At 46.1% G+C, this 20,467-nt stretch overlaps 1 protein-coding gene across 1 annotated transcript in view; it reads right to left on the reverse strand.

Annotated features, from left to right (window-relative positions):
- Positions 1–20,467, reverse strand: part of LOC135227083 (E3 ubiquitin-protein ligase MARCHF6-like) — a 131,848-nt gene that overhangs the window by 33,592 nt on the left and 77,789 nt on the right. Inside the window, 3 exon segments of the mRNA XM_064266921.1 lie at positions 4,374–4,553; positions 5,151–5,289; positions 8,011–8,179. Coding sequence (XP_064122991.1) covers positions 4,374–4,553; positions 5,151–5,289; positions 8,011–8,179 — 488 coding nt within the window.

Below are 20,467 nucleotides of genomic sequence, written 5' to 3' on the forward strand. Positions count from 1 at the left end.
ATCTCGCCACATTTTTCATAAGGCTCTGTGAAAACCTGAGGCGCCGTAGACAGGCCGAAACACAAGGCTCTGAATTGGAAGATCCTTCCCCCCGTCATGAAACGGAGGTACTTCTTCGACGAAGGATGGATCGGGACGTGAAAATAGGCATCCTGGAGATCCAGAGACACGGATCCAATCCTTGGCGAAGAGCCGCAAGGACTGATGCAGAGGTCTCCATGGAGAACTTCTGTTTCTGAACAACTTGTTCAGAGCGCTGACATCCAGAACTGGTCTCCAGCCCCCCGAGGCTTTCGCAACCAAGAAAGACGATTGTAAAACCCTGGGGAGCTTTGATCCAGCACTAGCTCTATAGCTCTCTTGTCCCACATCTGATCCCCCACCATTTGTTGAAGAGTATCTTTCAACACAGGGTCCTTGTAATTGGCGGACAATTCCCGCGGAGTTGACGTCAGGGAGATTTGTCCAGGAAAGGAATGTAGGTCTCCCTTCTGTAGAACAGACATCGACCAAGCGTCTGTATCTATGAGAGTCCAGGCTTCCGCAAATCCCCGGAGCCTGGCACCTACTGGTGTTTGGAGGAGCGTCACTTCACTTTCCCCTTTTAAAGGGACGGAAAGAGGCTCTACCTCTCTTCTCAGTCGCCTTTCTTTTAGCGGTAACTCGAGCGGGAGGGCCTCCTCGAAAGGGCCGAACAGGCGTAGACACACCTTTCTTGTCTCCCACCATCACTGGTCTCTTCTTCCTGGAAGATTGCAGGAGAAGATCCTGTGTTGCTTTCTCCGTCAGCGAACAGGAAATGTCCCTCACCAACTGCGAAGGAACAGAAAGTCAGACCTGGGAGCGAATAACAAGGCTGCCCTTTGCGAATGGGATACCGCTTTTGTCAAGAAAGCGCTAAAAACAGATCTCTTCTTCAAGAGACCTGCTCCAAATAAGGAAGAAACTTCTCCTGAGCCATCCTGTACCGCCTTGTCAATACAGGACACATGCAAGGAGTACGTCCGGATCGAGTCCTTCCGAGGCATGAGCCTTCTTGGACATCACCCCAAGGGACCAATCTAGGAAGTTGAAGACTTCTAAAATGTGAAAAAGTCCCTTGAGGAGATGATCCAACTCTGAAAGACCCCAAGTAATCTTCGCAGTATGAAGGCTATGTCTCCTGGATGCATCTACCAGACTGGAAAGTCGCTTCAGCCGAAGCTGGGAGAGAGAGTCCCATATTCTCCCCAGTCTGGTACCAAATACCTCTCTTGCCCGTAAGTCTAGCGGGAGGCATGCAAAACACCGTCCTGACTAGCTCCTTCTTCTTGGGTCAAGCATCCAGCTATCCAGCGACTGAAGAGCTCTCTTCATAGAAATCGTCGGCCTCATCTTCAAGAAAGCCGACGACTTCGGCGTCTTAGAGCATGAAAAAAGTGAACGAGGCGAAGGAGGAGCGGCAGGGATCAATGCATCTCCGTATTCCTGGAGGAGGAGAGCTGTCAAAACTTGTAGTTAGACAGCCCTTCTCTGCCGTGAGTCTCGTCTTCTGAGTCCTCTTCCAATATCGGATCAGAAGGAGAAGTCACTTCCCGTTCGGGTCTTCCCTGCCCAAAAACTCTCTCTACGGGAGACAAACTCCTAATAGGAGAGGGCTAAGAGAGTGTATAGCGCTCCTGCTTGGCTGGCTCCTCGCGCTTGGCTGGCGCCTCGCGCCTGGCTGGCTGCTCGCGCCTGGTTGGCGCCTCGCGCTTGGCTGACTCCTCGCGCTTGGCTGGCGCCTCGCGCCTGACTGATGCCTCGCGCCTCTCTAAACTCTCGCGCCTGACTGACGCCTCGCGCCTGGCTGGCGCATCACGCCTTTCTGGTGCCAAATCCTTGTATGGATGACGCTTGTCTGGCGACTCGCGCCTGGCTGAATCCTCGCGCTCGGCTGACGCTGCTGGTCTGGCAGACGTATCACGTCTGGAAATGTCCTCGCGCCTGTAAAGCGTTTCTCGCTTGTCTGGCGCTTTAATCCTATAAGACGCTTCTCGTCTGTAGGAAACCTCGCGCTTGTCTGGCGATTCAAAATCGTCCAAAGAGTTTCTATCAGAGTAGATCTCAAACGCCTCACGTCCCACAGGAGCCTCACTCCTGGCGGGAGAAGGAAGAAGAGACTTCTTGACAGGAAGCCTCACGTCTTTCTTACGAGGGGGATCCTTCGAAAGGACTCCTACCAAGGCGGATAACTGTTCTTGCACAGCCAAAATGATCCTCTTGGAAGCTTCTCCGGCGTCTTCTTGAATGGGAGAGGGAGACCTCGAAGGAGTTTTGTCCAAACCATGGGACGTCAAAACCCTCTTAGCCTTCTTGATCGAAGGAGGCGCTTCTTCCGAAAAGCGTTCGGGGCTAGAATCCAACACAGGATCTTTCCAGTGCCTTTTCAGGGGCCTGGACAAGTCCGAATCCTTCCACCCTCGTTTAGGAGAGGGAGAAGCGGACGAAGAGAAGCACTCTCTGAGGACGCTTTTCCTATAGCGGTCCTGAGCAGTCTGTCTATTTACAGAGCCTGCTGAAGGGACGCCTGACCGGGGGGAATTCTCCACAACCTCCGTACGGCTTTCGACTTTCCTTCTCCTCTGGGCTTGGGAGCTTGGAAGAGGTCTAGGCCTGGGAGCGTCGCAGAGACGGTCAGACGCCCCCCTCCACAACACTGGGGACACTCACTTCACTATAATAGTCACTCTCACAATCCTTACCTTTCATGGCAGCCATTTTGGATTTCATCCTGTGAAGAGTAGCTTTCAGTTCAGCAATTTCCGAGGCCGAATCTGAATGTAAAGCCAGTGAGGGCCCTGATACAGAATTAGAATCAAATGCATAGTTAAGGGAAGAGTTAGAATCATTAAAAGGCTCAATAGGCCTTGTACTACTACCCGCTATCTTAGATGCAGCCCTTCTGACTCTATCCCTTTCTAACTTCTTCAAGTAAGAAGTTAGAGTCTTCCATTCCTCAACATTCAACCTCTCACATCATGACAGGTGTTAGAAATAGAACAATCAAAACCTCTACATTTGCGACATACAGTGTGAGGATCAACCGAAGCCTTCGGTATCTTCACCTTGCAGCCTACATTCACACACACTCTCACAACAACATTGAATCAGACATTCTTGAAGAAAAATCAAAAGCAAGTCCAAATCCAGTCCACAGTAGCGAATGCCAAAACAACGATCCAGGTACGTCACCAAAAGTCCACAAAAAGATGATCAATTGTCTAGAAAAGCAAATTCCAGTCAGGAGGTGGCAGCAACGATGTTGATACCACCGGCGACAGAAAATATATGAGTAGAAAACGGGAATGGTTCCTAGTCCTGCCGCCCAGGGCAGGCCAGTAGATCACCTGACCTACCTGTAGCGAGTGGCGTGAAATTTGAATTTCTGTCGGGGACGACGGAGTCTTAGCTATGTATATATATGACAGGTAAGTTGATTGTATGAAATTGATAAATAAACAGCTTGTATATACACAATAATATTATTCAACAGAAAAAGTTACTTAAAAATGCAACACATTCATATCATATGTCCTCGAGTACAGTATAATCTTCCACTTTAACCGAGTACTTATAATCCACGTGTCGGCCCTTTTGGCTGGTATTTTCGACTAACGACCATTCTGACATACGACCTGTTGGTCGGAACGGATCTAGGTCGTAACTCGGATGGTAACTGTATACTATTTAGAGCGAAGGCCATGTGCTGGGACCTATGAGATCATTTAGTGCCAAATGGAAAATTGAGAGAATGGTTACAAGGGTGTAACAGGAAGAAAACCTCACTGTTGCAAATTGTTAGGAGAGGGTAAATGTTAAGATGAAAGAGGGAGAATATGAATGGAGGTACAGTAAAAAGGAATGAAAAGGGTTGCAAGTAGGGGCCAAAGGGATGCTGCAAAGAATCTTAACGCCTACAGTGCACCACGTGAGGTACACTCGACAGCAATACTCCCCCTACAGGGTGAGAAATGTGCAATTATTTGCAGGTAGTTACTGGTGAACTAAAAAGCTTGAAAAGATGTAAAGTATTCAAATTTCAACAGTTTCTTTAACAATCTTTTCATCGTAATAAAAAAGAACAAAAAAAGAAAAGCAGTAACAAATCTTGTTTAAGAAAACAATCTTAAGAGCACTGCACAAAGCCATTGCCAGCTCAGCCAACTCACTAAAAAATCGAGGACTGATGGTTGGATACCTGAGGGGTCTAGGTGGCATTAGTGTTGGAAAGTATGGGGATCAATGCACACTACAACATGAGCATTTACACTATTGATGGGGTTATTATAACTTGAATATTAAAACTTCACATACAGCACATTCATGAACACAAAACAGGAAATTTCACTTACTTCTTGTACTGGATTGAAATCTGGATCATTGAGGTTTCTAAGGAACCACAGTACCCCTGGACGCAAAACTTCTCGGAGGAGAAGGATGAAAGAGGCAAAGTAAAAGACATACACCATTCCTACCAGCCAATGAATGAACATGGATGTACCTGGAGCCATCTTGAAGCTTGATTCTCGATCCTGTTAAAAAAAAAGAAATCAACACTTTTATTTGAAGTTAAACTGACCATAAAAATACATTATGTGTGTAAATACTTATAAAGTACAAAGTAAAAGCCTGATTCCATGATTAGTATACAAGAATATGGTGTATATTTTAAGGCCCCCTTTTTTTTGGAGGAGGGGGGTGTTTTCTTTTATGCCATCAATATTGGAAATAATTCTAAAGCTAAGCCAAATTGTTACAAGATCAGAAAATTAAGATCACCACTAACACAAACTTTATCAAACTTGTTGCAAGACAAATTTTCTCTCCACAAACTGACTAATTTTAACTTATTTTTTTGTGTCAAATCACCTGATGCAATAAATGTGTCACTAGTAGTAAAACAGTTTTTTAACATGAAACATGTTTCATAAAAACCTGTCAATCCACAAAGGCCACATTTGTCAGTTCTACATACTGATGATTTTCATATGAAAAATTCTTTTCTTTTTTACGAAAAATTTTGTTTCTACTAACCAACTCATCAATCATGTATAGCCCCCAAATTTAGGCTCTTATTTATTGATCTGAAGATTTGATCTAAAAGAAGTTTATACAAATGCATTTCTTACCTTAAGAGTTGCATCAAAAAGTGATAATGAGCAGATGTCGAGCCACCAGCCTCCTATTAAAGGAAACACTCCAATTTCTACCACACTCAACAGAGCCACTTTCACTACCACATAGCATAAGCCTAAAACACGTTTAGACCTGTAAAGAAAGAAAGCCAAATTACACATATTCTAATTATTATGATTTATAAAACATAACATGTTTTACTCCATCACATCCCCATCAATTATAATATCCTAACATTCACGGGGTCAGTGTCCCCAGGCACACACCTTTCATCACCCTAGCCAGAGCACCATTCACATAAAAGCCATTTGAATCCACATACATACTTTGAAAATGTATTTGCCATTCTAAAAGGTAGAAACAAATAATCAAATGGGCCCTGCAGAGGCAGAGGGTACAAGAAACTCATTAAATTAGTGTTTTTACTTTACAATAGCACTAAATCTTAAGTAAAACAAGTGTATCACAAGAATCTGATAAACACAGGATCCATGAAGGAATCAGCATTGAGCCCTTTGCCATTTTAACTTTCACTTTGCTTACATGACTTGAATTAGAACTGATAGGACTATGTCAGTTTCTTCAATAATCAAAGTGCTTTTTGAACAGACTACTCTGATTTCAGGACTTTCTCTTTGCATGAGATTGCTATCACATATGATGCATAACCCCTCTCAAAATTAAAAGATCAATGCTATAAATTGAAGTGGCTACAGAGGAGTGCTTTATGCAAACAATGGAAGCTGAGGAATAGGTGATGGAAATATTTACAAGGCAGAGGAGTGGAATGGAAGAGAAGAGAGTTGAAAACCCTTCTGCAATAGATGGGTAGACCATACAAGTGAAAAGCACTTCCATTACCTTGGAGACACACTAGACTGTGAAGCATGAGTAGTAAGAGAGTAACTGCAGCAGAGAAAATGGACAGATAGAGCTAAATTACTGGTAATTAAAATGTCCAATTAGTAGAGCGAGCAGACTTTTGATGTGTACATAAGGCCTGCACTACTCTATACAGCAGACATATAGAGACACAAGGAAAATGGGAGGAAATTACCAAGATAGATGTGGTATCAAGATGCTGGAAAAAAAGACTGAGTTGCTGTGGACATATGATAAGACAGGATGAACATTTTTATCTGAACAGCAGTAGATATGGTAGCAGCAGGACCGACTTGTAAGTAGACCCCAAGAGAACTGGTGGAGGAAAGTGATATCAAGTCTGGAAAAATCACACTGAACCATGAAAATCATATAGTCTGAAAAGCAACGAATAAGGAAGCAACAGGAAAAGACTTATAAGACCCAAGTATCATGGAGAATGGGAACAGAAGACCTAAACCTGATTGGAGTTCAATTGGTAAGAGTAGAAGGCAGAGAAGGGTGGCAAAACCTAATCTTATGCACCTAATCATAAATATGGGAAAGGCAACATAAAAACATTTATGATTTTCACTGTTCATGCATTTGAATTACAGAACAAAGCTGTACTGGAATCTCTCAAGTTTATGTGCTCACCAGTCTAGTGTGTTCAGTCATCAACATTCTTTAGTATCAATTTTTCAGTCATTTCTTGTCTTTTCTTAGCTAATCATGCTTTCTTCAATCCCTTTAAACCTTTTCTTTTTTAAATACTATCAAGCAAAGGCCACAACAGTGGCACGTTGCTATTGGAAGACACTCGATGCAACTTGTTTTCGTTCCTCATCCTTGACCTGATAAACTTTATTGGGCAATAGACAAACATAGTGTAGTTCAGACACTACTTTCTTGACTTACACCAGCCATACACAAGGAACAAAGATCAGATGTCATAATATGACATAAGCCCAGCACACACTCTTTGCATCGAAGACATTTTCCCAGACCATTCTTTCTAGAGGAAGAATTCCCAAGCATCATCATTCTTTCCATAGTTATAATACACACAAACCACAACCAAGTCAAATTCATTAACATTTCAAACAAGGAAATGCTCAAATGAGAAGCAACAGCCAAGACCTGACCTGAGATGCTCAATTGTGTCTACATAGGTAAGTGCCCAAATAAAAAATGACTGCTTACTGGGTGAGTTGGTAAAACCTCCATTCCATCACTAATTGCCCCTATTTAACTACTTGTTACCAAGCTTCAACATCAGTACCAGCTTTTACTGAAGGTATTCCATATACAACTTGAGATTTGTATTTTCATATGAACAAAGCATGTTTAGGAGTAAAATTAATAATGAAGAGTAGCTGAGTTATCACAGGACAGCTGGTCATGTGCAATGACTGCATCTACATCTTCACTAATACAATTTAGTGCAATCTGGTTCTGCTGCACAGAGGAAAGGCAAAGTCAAATTAATGGGGTTTTAACAAACATCTGTATACCAGAGTAATCATATTCATACTGCAATTGTACATCAACTCTTCCTTTGCACTATCAAATTTAATTATACAGTTGCATACTGCTGTTATATGAACTTCTGCACACATACAATACCTAGTTAAACTAACTGACTGACTTGAATACAAAAAACCTAAGAATTGTCTCTTATTTAAGAAGTGTCTACCTAAAATAAGTTTCTTACTTTTCACACTTAGAAGGAACTATCAACTGAGGCAAAGTACAATTGCTGTCCTCACTTACATTAACCTCTAAACATGAGCATATAAGTACCTTCGGTATACATATCTTAAAGGAAAAACATGCACTGTAGATTGTACTGTCAATTAAATTAAAAGAATGTGCATTTATATTTATCAAATATCAAATTAAGGCAAAGTTTTGTCTAAAAAATCACAAAAGTGCTCATGTTGACTATCAAATCCTAATTTAATAAAATGTAATGTTCTGAGTCATACATACCTATTTAATCTGATTATTGCTGCTAGTGTATGTAACAAGACCAAGCATAATCCAACAACACAATAACCACAGAGCGCAGTTAACAGGCCTTCAAAATGTGATGCTGATACCCAACCTTTCAGTTTAAATCCAACTATAGTGAAGTGACCAATATGGTATGGACAAAAGGCTGTAAAAAATAAAATATTAAGACAATTACTTATAATGATAAAGACAATTATAAACAAACACTACTTTTTATCCAGTCACTATGATTTGTGTGCATAGAGTCCTAAACAACAAAAACTTGTATTAATCACCACCTGTTCTCCAGGACTGGTTTTACTCCCCACCATTATAGGAAACATCTCCAATCAATATTACAACAAATCTCCTGCCATCAGTGTTCCTGGCTAAACATACCCACTTAACTTAGTTATAAATAACCTCTTGGAAAAACTTAAATGATCAAGTCATTTCTGTTAAATTCATGATAAAACAGAAAAAAGAATTGCTTGTCCTTCTTGACATTGTTATTAGGCGTCAACATTTTGTGTAAACTTCCAATAAACAGAAAAGCAACAAATAAATTATGTCCTTTACTTTTTACACATCATATCAATATAAACATCTCCCTTCAATGGTCCTGTGTTCATTAAATGTTAACAGTCCCCGATTCCTGGTTAATGAGCTACAGAAAATTTGAAAACCCGGCAAGACTTTATGTTATCCCACTCACATTTGGATATCTATTACAATCAAGCAGTGAACAAATATACTAGTGACAAGAAGAAAGAATTACCTATGAACACTATCTGCTTATCCTATTTCATTTTCTTTGAATCAATCAAATCACTGGTGATGATATAATTTTTTCATATACCTAATAACATCCTTACAGAAATGTCACCACCAGAGTAGTAACAAGTAATAAAAATTACAAATTTGTAACTAATTTGTATTTTTCATACCTTACAAACCTGAGGTCTTAACATTAGGATAAATACTCAGCGCCAGCTGGAAACCGGTAAAGTTTAAAATAATCGTGTATGCAAGGGACTATTGGCATCTGTGCTTGGTCACAAGACATGTGGGGTCACCCACATACCCATCATTAACTCGTGACCCCGGCAGTTATTCTTCCAACCCAGGTTAGTTGATAGAGGGGTGGTTAGAGGTGGGCCTTTGTATGTTAAGACCCCATGTTTTTAAGTTATGAAAAATACAAATTAGTTACAAATTTGTCATTTGTATATATACGAAACAAACCTTTGGTCTTAACATTAGGATAGATTTACTCTTGGTGGGAGTTAAGTACTATCAACCAACTGGGAGTTTGCCACCTTTGATCAGTTTTCTGAATACCAGAATTCTACGAAACAACAGACCAGTATTTCCGAATCTAAGACATCTATGAATATCATAGAGTCAGACTTCTGGGTTTTTACACAATGTCATAGTTCATTGCGTCCGAGGAAGATAAGAAGATCTGTTCCCCTAACAAACCAATCCATCCACTCATGTAGGTTTGTTATCATTCCTCTCCCCCTTGCTAAAGAGAGGAATGTCCTGCTACTGATAGGTATCTTACTAATACTAACCCTAACAGTATGGCCACTTCACTCACCTGTACCTTGTACGTTCCAGCTTATGATAGTAATCTCTTCTTACTGCCCTAAGTAGAGAAGAAGACAGAAATTTGAAAAGGAAAGAGGCCAGTTAACTCCTCCATTTCACATTCATACCATCATCTTAGACAAGATACCAACTGACCTGCAAGGGGTGCTGGATGAAGTACACCTTCTGTTGAGCAGCCACCAAAGAACCCAAGGAAATTGAGTCCAAGGACCTCTGGGCAACCTTATAAAGGAAATTGAAAGTGGTTTTCATAACAAAGAACACACTCTCAAATTTCAATGAACAGACAGACACCACCTTAAAATTGCTCAATTTTGAGCTTCGATACAGTCACAGAACAACCGTCACGATCATTTTAACAGATATGTTCTTAAATCCCAGGAGGCCCATATTCCTCTGATGACCTTCTCTTCTGTATAACCTCATTGGTACAACTTGACAAACAAGGAGTAGGCTTGACCGATCGCCTCTGTTTGGCCTGTTCCTTTACGTCTACCATCTCAATGTTCTAGGCGACGTAGTTCTTTCTATAACCACAGAGTAATTTGACAAGTCAAAGCCGGGCCTGCTGAAGGTCCCTCACACATACTCACACCGTACTGAGCATGACTAAGAAATGTATCTGTCATCATGACCTGTGCTGCATTGACTCATTATCCCGGATTCCAGGGCCAATTGGAACTGATGTTCCAGACTATCTTTGAGTCTATGTCAAAACCCTGGTTATTGAGTACTCCCACTCTACCAAGGTCAGAGGAAGACCCCCATCCACGGTCAGTTTCCTGTAACGTGACTGATGTATGTGCCTGGTGGTAGTCCGTCAAGGTTACTATGATACAGAGTAAGTTTTCACTTATCAGATCGGAGTTCTTATGTGCCCCATCCAGTTCACTGCTCCTGATTCATCTGAAGATTAGTCAGTGTGAAGCAATATTCACATGCCCAATCACCAGTCCAATGTATATCACCATGCATGTAAACATGTAATTACAGAGATTCTTCCCTCTGTTCTGACAACCTCTCCACCAGATCATTGTCTACTGACCGAATGCCTTTAATGGATAGAAATGTCCACTATACAGGCAGTCACGGCCAAAGAGTCATTCTGTATATGTGAGCTAACGACCTTTGGAGTCGTGTTACGTCCGAGGTGACACTCTAAATCCAAAAACTGAGAACTATTAGTTCGAAAGGGGATACTGGTCAACCTCCAGACCTTGAGATATTAATTCTATCGGTGGTGCCTCTTCCCCACACGAACCTGGTAGCCATGATAGTGCTATGATAAACTTTATCAGTCACTCATCCTGGGTCGTCCTTAATTACTGGAACCCATCCTTCCGTCCGGGACATGGCAGAACAGGTAGAACCTAGAGTTTGCGTAACCTCCAGGTTGTTCCCAGTATCGCAAATGGAATCCTCAGGCTCCTCGAAGGGTGAAACCCCTGAGACAGCTATTACATGGTTTTTCCATTATACGAGTTCCTCTCTGGATGAGTGGTTTGTGCACTCATCTGCCAAACCGGTGGTCCGAGGTCCTACTCCCATCTCGGCCAACGTGGAATCAGAGAACTTATTTCTGGTGATAGAAAATAATTTATCGATATAGTACAGTTCAGAGCCCACAATAAGCTGCAAGTCCCGTTGCTAGGTGACCAATTAGTTTCTAGCCATGTAAAAAAAATAACAATTTGTCAGAAATTGTATTTTTCCTATCTATACAAACCTGAGGTCCTTTAACAATAGGAAGGTACTTAGCTGCAGCTGAACTGGTCGTAAGCTTCAAACAAGGGGGTTCAGTAGTTAACTACTTGTCCCGCAGTTGGCGGTCAGCTCGACTGCGAGGAGAAGAGTCACTTTGCTTTAGGCCCAGGAAACGCAGAGTGAGGGGTGGCATGAGGTGGGACTATATGTAAAGGACCTCAGGTTTGTAGAGTTAGAAAAAATACAATTTCCGACAAATTGTTATTTGTTCCGATACGTATACAAACCCTCGGTCCTTTATGAATAGGAAGACTTACTTCTTGTTGGGTGGAATCTGAGTCTTAAGAACACACTGGTGTTCGTCCTACCTTAGATTCCCTCCCTGGTCGTAAGAGCAGAGGGAGGAATCCTGGCCTCTGCCCAGCTGATCGGGGTGTGCACCACAGGATCAGTGGTCAGACTTCTGGACCAGATTTATGCGAGGGAGGCAAGCGTACCTCTTATAAATAGCAAAAGGCAAGAACTAGTTCCTACTTCAAGAGCCAAAATGAAGACATGGGTTTGTCTCTTGTTGGCTTCCACTCCCACACCCCCCTTTGTTGGGGAGTGGTGGATAAACACTCCTATCCCTACTGAAAGGGATAGAATGGAGCTCGGTTGTGTACCTTACCTGCATTGGCCTCCTGTTCAGCGTAGTGACGACCGCGGCCCTCTGCCCACAGGTAGAGGAGAAGAACGAAGGAGGAAGGGAAGCCAGTCACACTCTCTTTCACTCATCCATTCATGCAGTCACACAAGGATGCGATGCTGTTCTGTCCAATTGGGTGCTAGGTAGACTACACAGCTTGTTGAGCAGCCACCACGGGTCCCAAAGAAAAAGTGTCCAAGGACCTGTGGGTGGTATCCCGAAGTTAGAATGAAATGAAGGTGGTATGGTTGGCCCAAATCCCTGCCTTCAGAATCTGCACCAGGGAGAAGTTCTTGCGGAATGCAAGGGTTGAACCAATACCTCCAACTTCGTGGGCTCTCGGACGAAGGGTACGGGTGTCGTCACTACCAGCTGTCTCGTATGCCCTCCTGATCACCTCACGCAGCCAGAAAGAAAGTGTTTTCTTGGAAACTTCTTTTTTGGTAACCCCGGTGCTAACGAAGAGGCGTCGACACTCAGGCCTGAGGTGTCGAGTTCTCTTCAGATAGCGCCGTAGTGCCCTCACAGGACAAAGCAGCATCTCATCCGCATCATTATCGGTGAAATCCTTCAGGGAGGGGATCGTGAAGGACTCAAACCGGTCGTCAGGAACCGAAGGATTCTGAGTCTTCGCTACGAAGTTCGGGACGAAATTGAGCGTCATGGATCCCCATCCCCTGGAATGCTTGACATCGAAGGAAAGACCATGAAGTTCCTCTACTCTCTTCGCCGATGCCAGGGCCAGCAAGAAGAGGGTCTTGAGGATCAGATCCCAGTCTAACGACTCTCGGAGTGGCTCGAAGGGTCTGCGAGTCAAACTCTTAAGGACGAGAGTCACATCCCACCCTAGGGGCCTGAGTTCCCTGGGTGGGCAAGACCTTTCGAAGCTCTTCATCAGGGGGAGATCTCCAAAGAAGAGTTGTCCACACCTCGCAGTTTAAGGACTAGGGGCAGGGCGGCTCTGTATCCTTTAACTGCAGAGACGGAGAGGAGCTTCTCTCAGCGAAGGAAGAAGAGGAAATCTGCTACCTGCTGAAGAGTGGCTCTGAGAGGAGAGAGACCCCATCCATGACACCAACCACAGAAGACGGACCACTTCCCCTGGTAGACAGCTGCAGAGGACTGTCTGAGGTATCCAGCCATCTCTGTTGCTGCGCTGCAAGAAAAGACTCTCGCTTGCAAGAGATGGTGGATAACAGCCAGCCGTGAAGACACAGGGACTCGACGGACCGGTGGTACCGTTCTACATGTGGCTGGCACAGGAGGTTGTGCCGGAGGGGGAATCTCTCTCGGCCCTTCGGCAAGCAGAGCCAGCAGGTCCGGGTACCGTTTGGGCGCCACCAGGATCATCCAAAGGTTCGCGGTGATCAGCGCCCTGCTGATCACTTTGCGAATCAGACAGAATGGGGGAAAGGCGTAGACAAAGAGGTTGTCCCACGGATGTTGAAGAGCATCCTCTGCAGCTGCCCATGGGTCCAGCACAACCGAGTAGAAAACCTGGAGTTTTCTGTTGTGCCGGGTGGCGAACAGATCCACGACTGGATGCCCCCACAGGTTGAAGAGCCTTTCCGCCACGTCTGGATGAAGGGACCATTCAGTTCCTATCACCTGATCCTGACGGATGAGCTTGTCAGCTACCAAATTCCTCTTGCCTGGAATGTAGCAGGCCGACAGCTCTACTGAGTGTGCCGCGGCCCACTCGTGCACCTGCAACGTCAACTGGTGCAGCGGGAGGGACACTAGGCCCCCCTGCTTGTTGACGTACGCCACTACTGTGGTGTTGTCGCTCATCAACACCACCGAGTGTCCCACCAGACGGTCCCGGAACACTGCCTTGAGCTCCAGGACGATGTGAAGGTGCTTGTCGCGATGGTCCCACAAGAACCACTCCTCTTACAAGGTTCCCGTCGTTCAGCCACTAGGCTAGGTCCTGCCTCACCTCCTCCGTGAGGACACGGGGAAGAAGGGAGGGTCCCTTGCCTGTGACCAACACTCCTTTAGTCTCCACTGAAGAGCTGCAGGTGAAGACTGGTACACTCAGTGATGCCATCGAACTTACCTATGACACCATCTAGAGAAGACGACAAATCACGCCTTTTCTTTTTGAGCCATTTTCACCTCTAGATCCTGTTTATTCTTCATTACTGTGTGTACCAATTGAGTCAAAAAGCGTATTAGGTTCCAGAGGCAGCCAAGTAAATCGAAAATCAGTAGGCCTGTGACGTCATGACTACCGCCATTTGCAAGCGGTCTTGGCTATGACGTCAACACGCTTGATGGAAGCATGAGGCTGTTTATGGTAAGCATGAGGCTGTTTATGGTAAGCATGAGGCTGTTTATGGTAAGCATGAGGCTGTTTATGGTACTCTTGCAGCCAAGATCAAGAGACCCAACCTTCTGTGGCATTTCTACTTTACAAGGATGTGACAGTCCTGGCTCGAAGATGAAGAAGAAATTATTCTTCTCCTCTTGGCATGAGGATCAGTCAGAGGAACGCACTGGCATCAAAGCCAGTCACCTAAGCGGAAGGATACAGAGGAAAGACTTGTGTCTTTTCCATTATGTGACTTATATCTCCTAACGCTTGTAATTTCTCTCAAAAACAATGTGCATTAAAAACCTCCCATCCAAAAGCATAGTTGTGAAGTACTCTTGTACCTCGAAATGAAAATGGAAGCATGTCTTCGAGTAGGCCGCAGCTGTGAAGAGACGTCATGGCGGTCACCATGTTTATGACGTCATGGCGGTCGCCATGTTTATGATGTCACTGAGCAACTCGAATGCAAAGCAGAAGTGCAAGGCTATTGATGTTATTCTCGTAGTCATAGCAACCTGACATTAAAGGCTGCCTTGTTGCCCTATCTGCCTCCTTTACAGATGGCGACACATCCAACCGCCATTCAGTGCATGTCAGGATAAAAGGGAACATCCATCACGTGGGATCCTGGGTGACAACACGTTATACATCAAACCAACTGTCCTTCTTGGGTTGGTTTTCCTGATAAGCCTAACGCCGACCGCACACCTGCATTCTCTCTACCCATGTATCTGGAACGAAAACAAGATGGCGATGCACGCCTCTCCCCGCAGGGAAAAAAAAAGAGCACAATTAGTCATAATTACTTCCCAAAGCACATCCAGATACATCAAAGCTTTGGATTACAGGCAATCCATATGAATATGCAATATTCCCAAGCATAGGTAACAAATTAACCGTACCTTAAGAGTATCTTCACCTACGACTTACTACACGATGAGTACTTCCACGTCGAAACCGTCGAAGAAAATAACATGACAATTAGTCGAAAATTGCATTTTTCCTAACTATACAAACCTGAGGTCCTTTAACAATAGGAAGTAGCTAGCGGCAGCTGGAACGGTCGTAAGCTTCGAACAAGGGGAGAACAGTAGTTAACTGCTTGTCCGACAGGAGGTAAACAAATCACTTTTGCTTTTGGCCCATGCAAAATACGCAGAGTGAGGGGTGGCATGAGGAGGGACTATATGTAAAGGACCTCAGGTTTGTATAGTTAGGAAAATGCAATTTTCGACAAATTGTCATTTGTTCCGAATACGTTAATACAAACCATCGGTCCTTTAACAATAGGAAGACTCACTTCTTGTGGGAGGAATCTGAGTCTTTTGATGAACAGACTGGTGTTCGTCCATCCCTGGAATGCCTCCCTGGTCGTAAGAGCGAGGGAGGGATCCAAGCCTCTGTCCGATTGATCGGGGTGTGCACCGCAGGATCAATGGTCAGACCTCTGGGCAGAGTACTAAGAGAGAGGCAAGCGTATCTCTTCGTACCAGCAAGCAAGAACTTGTTCCTGTTTGCAAGAGGCAACATAAAGTATGGGTTATCTCAAGCTGGCATCCACTTCCTCCCCCTTGTTGGAGGAATTGTGGGGGATAGTACGCTCCTATCCCTAGTGAAAGGGATAGGATGGGGCTCTGTTGAGTACTCACCTGCATCTTGTCCTTTATCCAGCAGGGTGACGACCGTGTACCTCTAACCACAGGTAGAGGGGAAGTAAAAAGACTGGGAAGAGGAGCCAGTCACACTCTCATTCACTCATCCAGTTCTTATGGTCACACCAGGACTCGATGCTGTTCAGCCTGCGAGGGTCTGGGTTCGCTACACAACGTGTTGAGCAGCCACCACGGGTCCCAAGGAAAAAGATCCAAGGACCTGTGGGCAATATCCCGAAGGTAGAAGGAAGGGCATGTGGTCTGGTTGACCAGACCCCTGCCTTCAGTACCTGCGCCACGGAGAAGTTCTTGCGGACAAGGCAGCATCTCCTTCGCATCGAAGGCGGTGAAGTCCATTAGGGAGGGGATTGTGAACGACTCGAACCAATCGTCAGGGACCGAAGGGTTCTGAGTCTTCGCTACGAAGTTCGGTACGAAATCGAGCGTCACGGATCCCCATCCCCCCCTGGATGCTTGACTTCGCAGGAGAAGTCATGCAGTTCCTCAGAGGAAAAGAAGGAAATAGTCGCATGACCTATCCCTCTTCTCTACTTCGTGATGTCCAGTACCCATACTGGTCTGTCCGTTTGCCACGAAGTCTCTCGCATCCTCCTATCCCCATGCAGCGAAGTTCTCGGTAGTGGATAGGACACCGACACTCCATGGTGGGTGTCAATGGTATGGGTACTGTGACAAGCTATTAAAACGAAGTAATGATTGCTCTGTAACAACCGAACTAAGTCAACAGCGTAGTTCGTAACTGACTCGGCCGCTCTGACAGCTGCCGACTGACTGCGTTCGGTAGAGGGCAAGTTGTCAAGCATCCGAGTAAGTCACGTGACCTTCGCCTTTAAAGGGTTATGCCGAGAGACCAAACAAATAATGTATTTGTTTGTCACCAATGCCGGACAGCGAGGTGATGATTCTCTTAAGGCATGTGCCCAACAGGCGAAAGTCAATAGCCTTCTAGAGACCGAGGTCCCTGAAGGTAAAACATCTCATGGTTGTTGAATCTCAGCTAAGGAGAAACAACACTATGTACCGTTGAAGACGAAGGTAGATATTGAATGCAACCTACGTCTTCACAGATGAATCGAGAGAAGGATTCTCAAGATTCATAACCTGTGCTTACAAATGACTGAAAACGCTAACCGCTATTCATTGCTGTCCGGTGAGAAGTCGTAGTTGCAATGAAAGCGGGGCGTTCTTCAGTAATGAAAACACAGGGGAAAGCCGCCTGAAGAACTGCTTCTCATGGGCTGAACATTTGGAAGTAGAGCTGTCAGGTCGGAGAGTAGGCGATGTCTTCTGACACATCTCGTAATTCGGTTGAACAATGAACAATTGTACACCTACGAATAAAGAGATATTTTGAAGACAAACTCAGATGTCTGCAAAATCATTCGCATTATCGCAGTGCGATGCAGCGGGAGACTTGTACAGACTTCTGTTACCGTGCGGTAAACAGAAAGATGAAAGAGTCCAAGAGATATCTCTGTTGAAAATTCTCGCAATGTCGAAGGCGATGGAATCTAGCGTCACAGCAGTAGATGGTCCTTCATTATTGCGAGAATCCCCGTTAATCAGAAACCTAAGTCCATGATTGTTGGGCAGAGATACGGTTCGGTAGTCAATCAAAGCAGGGCAGAGAGAGACATACATGACCGTGCATATCGGAGGCCCAGCTGATACTGAGCTGCTATCAGGCAGTTCAATACGCAGTAGTTGAGCCTGAGCTCTCGCTGACTCGTCATCCTGAGTTTTGCCAGGTAATCCATTATTCCACGAAGGAATGCGTTCGGCTAGAACTACCGAGCATAAAAGATATGCTCGAGCAATTATATTTAGGCGAAACGAATTTCGGTAAATATAAAAGTTGAAATGGTGTTGTCGTGACAAAACCATAAGTATATAAAATTGAAACTGAAAACTCCTGGGAGGTTGCAGGCAACCCCGAGTTGCAGTTCAATTAGAATACTTCTCTTATAAGTCGCAATCCGTAGATTAACTAGGATATGCGCCTACCCCTCGGACAATTCAACTGCTTAGTAGAATCATGTCGCGAGGTTAATATACGTAGTATATTTGTAGGATTCTGAACAACGATCTCCATCCTAAATTCTTTCCTTCAAGAAAACAAATAAGGATTGGAGATCGACCACCTTCGATCTCTATCAAAGAGAGTGAAGGAGAAGTCTTCCTCGAAGGAAGGCTTCAATGGTGAACAGAATACTAAGACGATAGTTCAAGCCAAACTGGATATTCCCGTCCGATCTTCTCTAGTCCAGGTTGGTCGCCTACTGTGAGATAGTTTCTTCAGCAGCAGTCTTCTTCCCTATGCTAGAAATTCCAGGAATTCGAGCATAGGCGAGGTTCCCGATTATCGTGTATATCGGGGATTCTCGTCTCGCTCACTTTGGACCATGGTCTCGCGTAAGTGTTTGGAGATCGTAAAACTCGAACACTGAATGCGTTAGAAATTCCGTAGAATTCTAAGCAGTCTGCGAAACCCCACCGAATTCGTCAAACGATATCGGCTGGTGGTCCTCTCGATTCCCGTAGAAATCGAGAATGGGGCAGGATTCCTCCTCAACGACCGGGGCTTACGTCAGGTAGGACCCGAAGGTCCCCCCGGTAGCGCAGTCCCGAACGTGGGATCCTACAGAGAAATCTCTGTAGGATCCCTCCCCTTTCCCTCGTAACCGTAAGGAGAGAGGGAATGGGGGAGGAATTGGATAGTCGCTCGCCTTCCCAGTGGAACTAGCAGTTGGAGAAGAGTAGGAACAGCCATCGCCTTGCGGCGATGGCCTCTCAGAGTCTGGGAAAACGTATCGGTCCAGGAGAAAAGAAAACGTTTTCTCGCGGAGGGTTACGAACTCTCACTGTAGGTAAGGGTCTGCCGCCACTGTGAACGTCGTCTGGGTGGGGCTGATCGACACCTGACAGGAGAGAGCCGATACCGTCCTCCGACTCATTCCAGTCCTCGTCGAGGTCGAAACCTCTCAGGAGGACCGAAGGAGTATTCAAATACGGTGTCCGAAGACACGTAGAAACGCCGCTGTCGCAGTAGAGGAGGTGGAAGTAGCTTGATCGACCGGCCAGAACTAGAGAGCCTTCTTGTCCGGAGACGAGAGGACTCTGGTTCGAGACAGAATCGCAAGTTCCGATCGCGGCAGACCCACCGTCGGTTTGGGTTCCCTCTCGGGCCCCAAAACGACTCGAGCAGAGACGTGGGCTCTGCTGGTGGGAGCGGTCAATCCTTCCGCAAGGTCATTATGCTGACGAATCAGCTTAATGACTTCTGCAAATTCCTCTGTATCTCGGGAGTAACCGTGTCTTGCGGAGTAGGAACCCGTCCAGTCCCTCCAACAAGAACAGATCCCGAGATACTCCTCCTCCAGAAGGAGGAACAGCGGCAGACCCCTGAACGGTCGCCTCTAGCTACTTGCGCGTATGTCCTGGTCGGTCCTAGAACCGTGCCTGGTCCATACGGCGTCATAGCGGGATCGCGAGCGGCGCACCTCTCGCGATCACTCATAGGTACCTCGCTCCTCCCGGTGTAGCCCGAGGAGGTTGAAGGTACAGGAAGAGGCAGACCTGACGCTCCCCCTAGCTCGCTGGCAGGACCAGCGTGCTTGGAGGGCTGCTGCTGATCGTCCACCCCGCAGTGGCGATCGAGCAGCAGGCCTAGCCTTGCCGCTCGCCTGGGGCGAGAGAGGCTCGGCTGAGAACGTCGACGCTGATCTCTAGCGTCAGGCGAGCTGTTGCTGGTTACCGTCTCCGCCCGGTCCCGATGGGAGCGGCGTCAGGTGACCCTGCTAGGCTTGTTGTCGCGGTGAGACCGGCGAGCGTCCTCTCGGCGCGTCGAGCCGCTGGTACCAGCCGTGGCCGGTACCGACGGCCGCGGGGGGACCCCTTCCTCGCCTCAACCCGTGGCTGGTCAGCGACCGTCACGTCAACCCGAGCAGCCAGCTGGTCGCTGCGAGAGCGTCCACTGGCCTAGCGAGAGTCGTCTGCACGACACTCGCCAGTCTTCTGCTCCACGCTTCGGTCTTGGCGGCGAGCGAGCTCGAGTGTCAAGACTTTGGCTGGACGGTCTCCCGCGGGAGACCGTCCACTCGGTACTTCTCGCTAACGAGAAGCCGAGGCGGATCCTGGTTTAGCGGCAGAACCACTAGAACCAGGCGAGGAAGTACCAGCCGAAGCTGGTACTCCTCTGGTCCCCCGTCTTCTTCTCCTTGGTAGAAGAAAAGACGGGCCCTGTTCCCGAGGGAGCAGGAGGACCAGCAGAAGAGCTCCCCGAATCGCCGGAGCGAGACGGGCCCTTAGAAGGTCCCGAAGGAGCCTTCTTAGGGGGGAAAACCCGGGTTACCAGCTGGTCGCTGCAAGAGCGGCCGCTGGCCTGGCAAGAGTCACCTGAGCGTCTCTCACCAGCCTTCTGCTCCGTGCCGCGTCTTGGCGCCGAGCGAACTCTGGCGC

This window comes from Macrobrachium nipponense, chromosome 15 (genome assembly GCF_015104395.2).
Source record: "Macrobrachium nipponense isolate FS-2020 chromosome 15, ASM1510439v2, whole genome shotgun sequence".
NCBI classification, from domain to species: Eukaryota; Metazoa; Arthropoda; class Malacostraca; order Decapoda; family Palaemonidae; genus Macrobrachium; species Macrobrachium nipponense.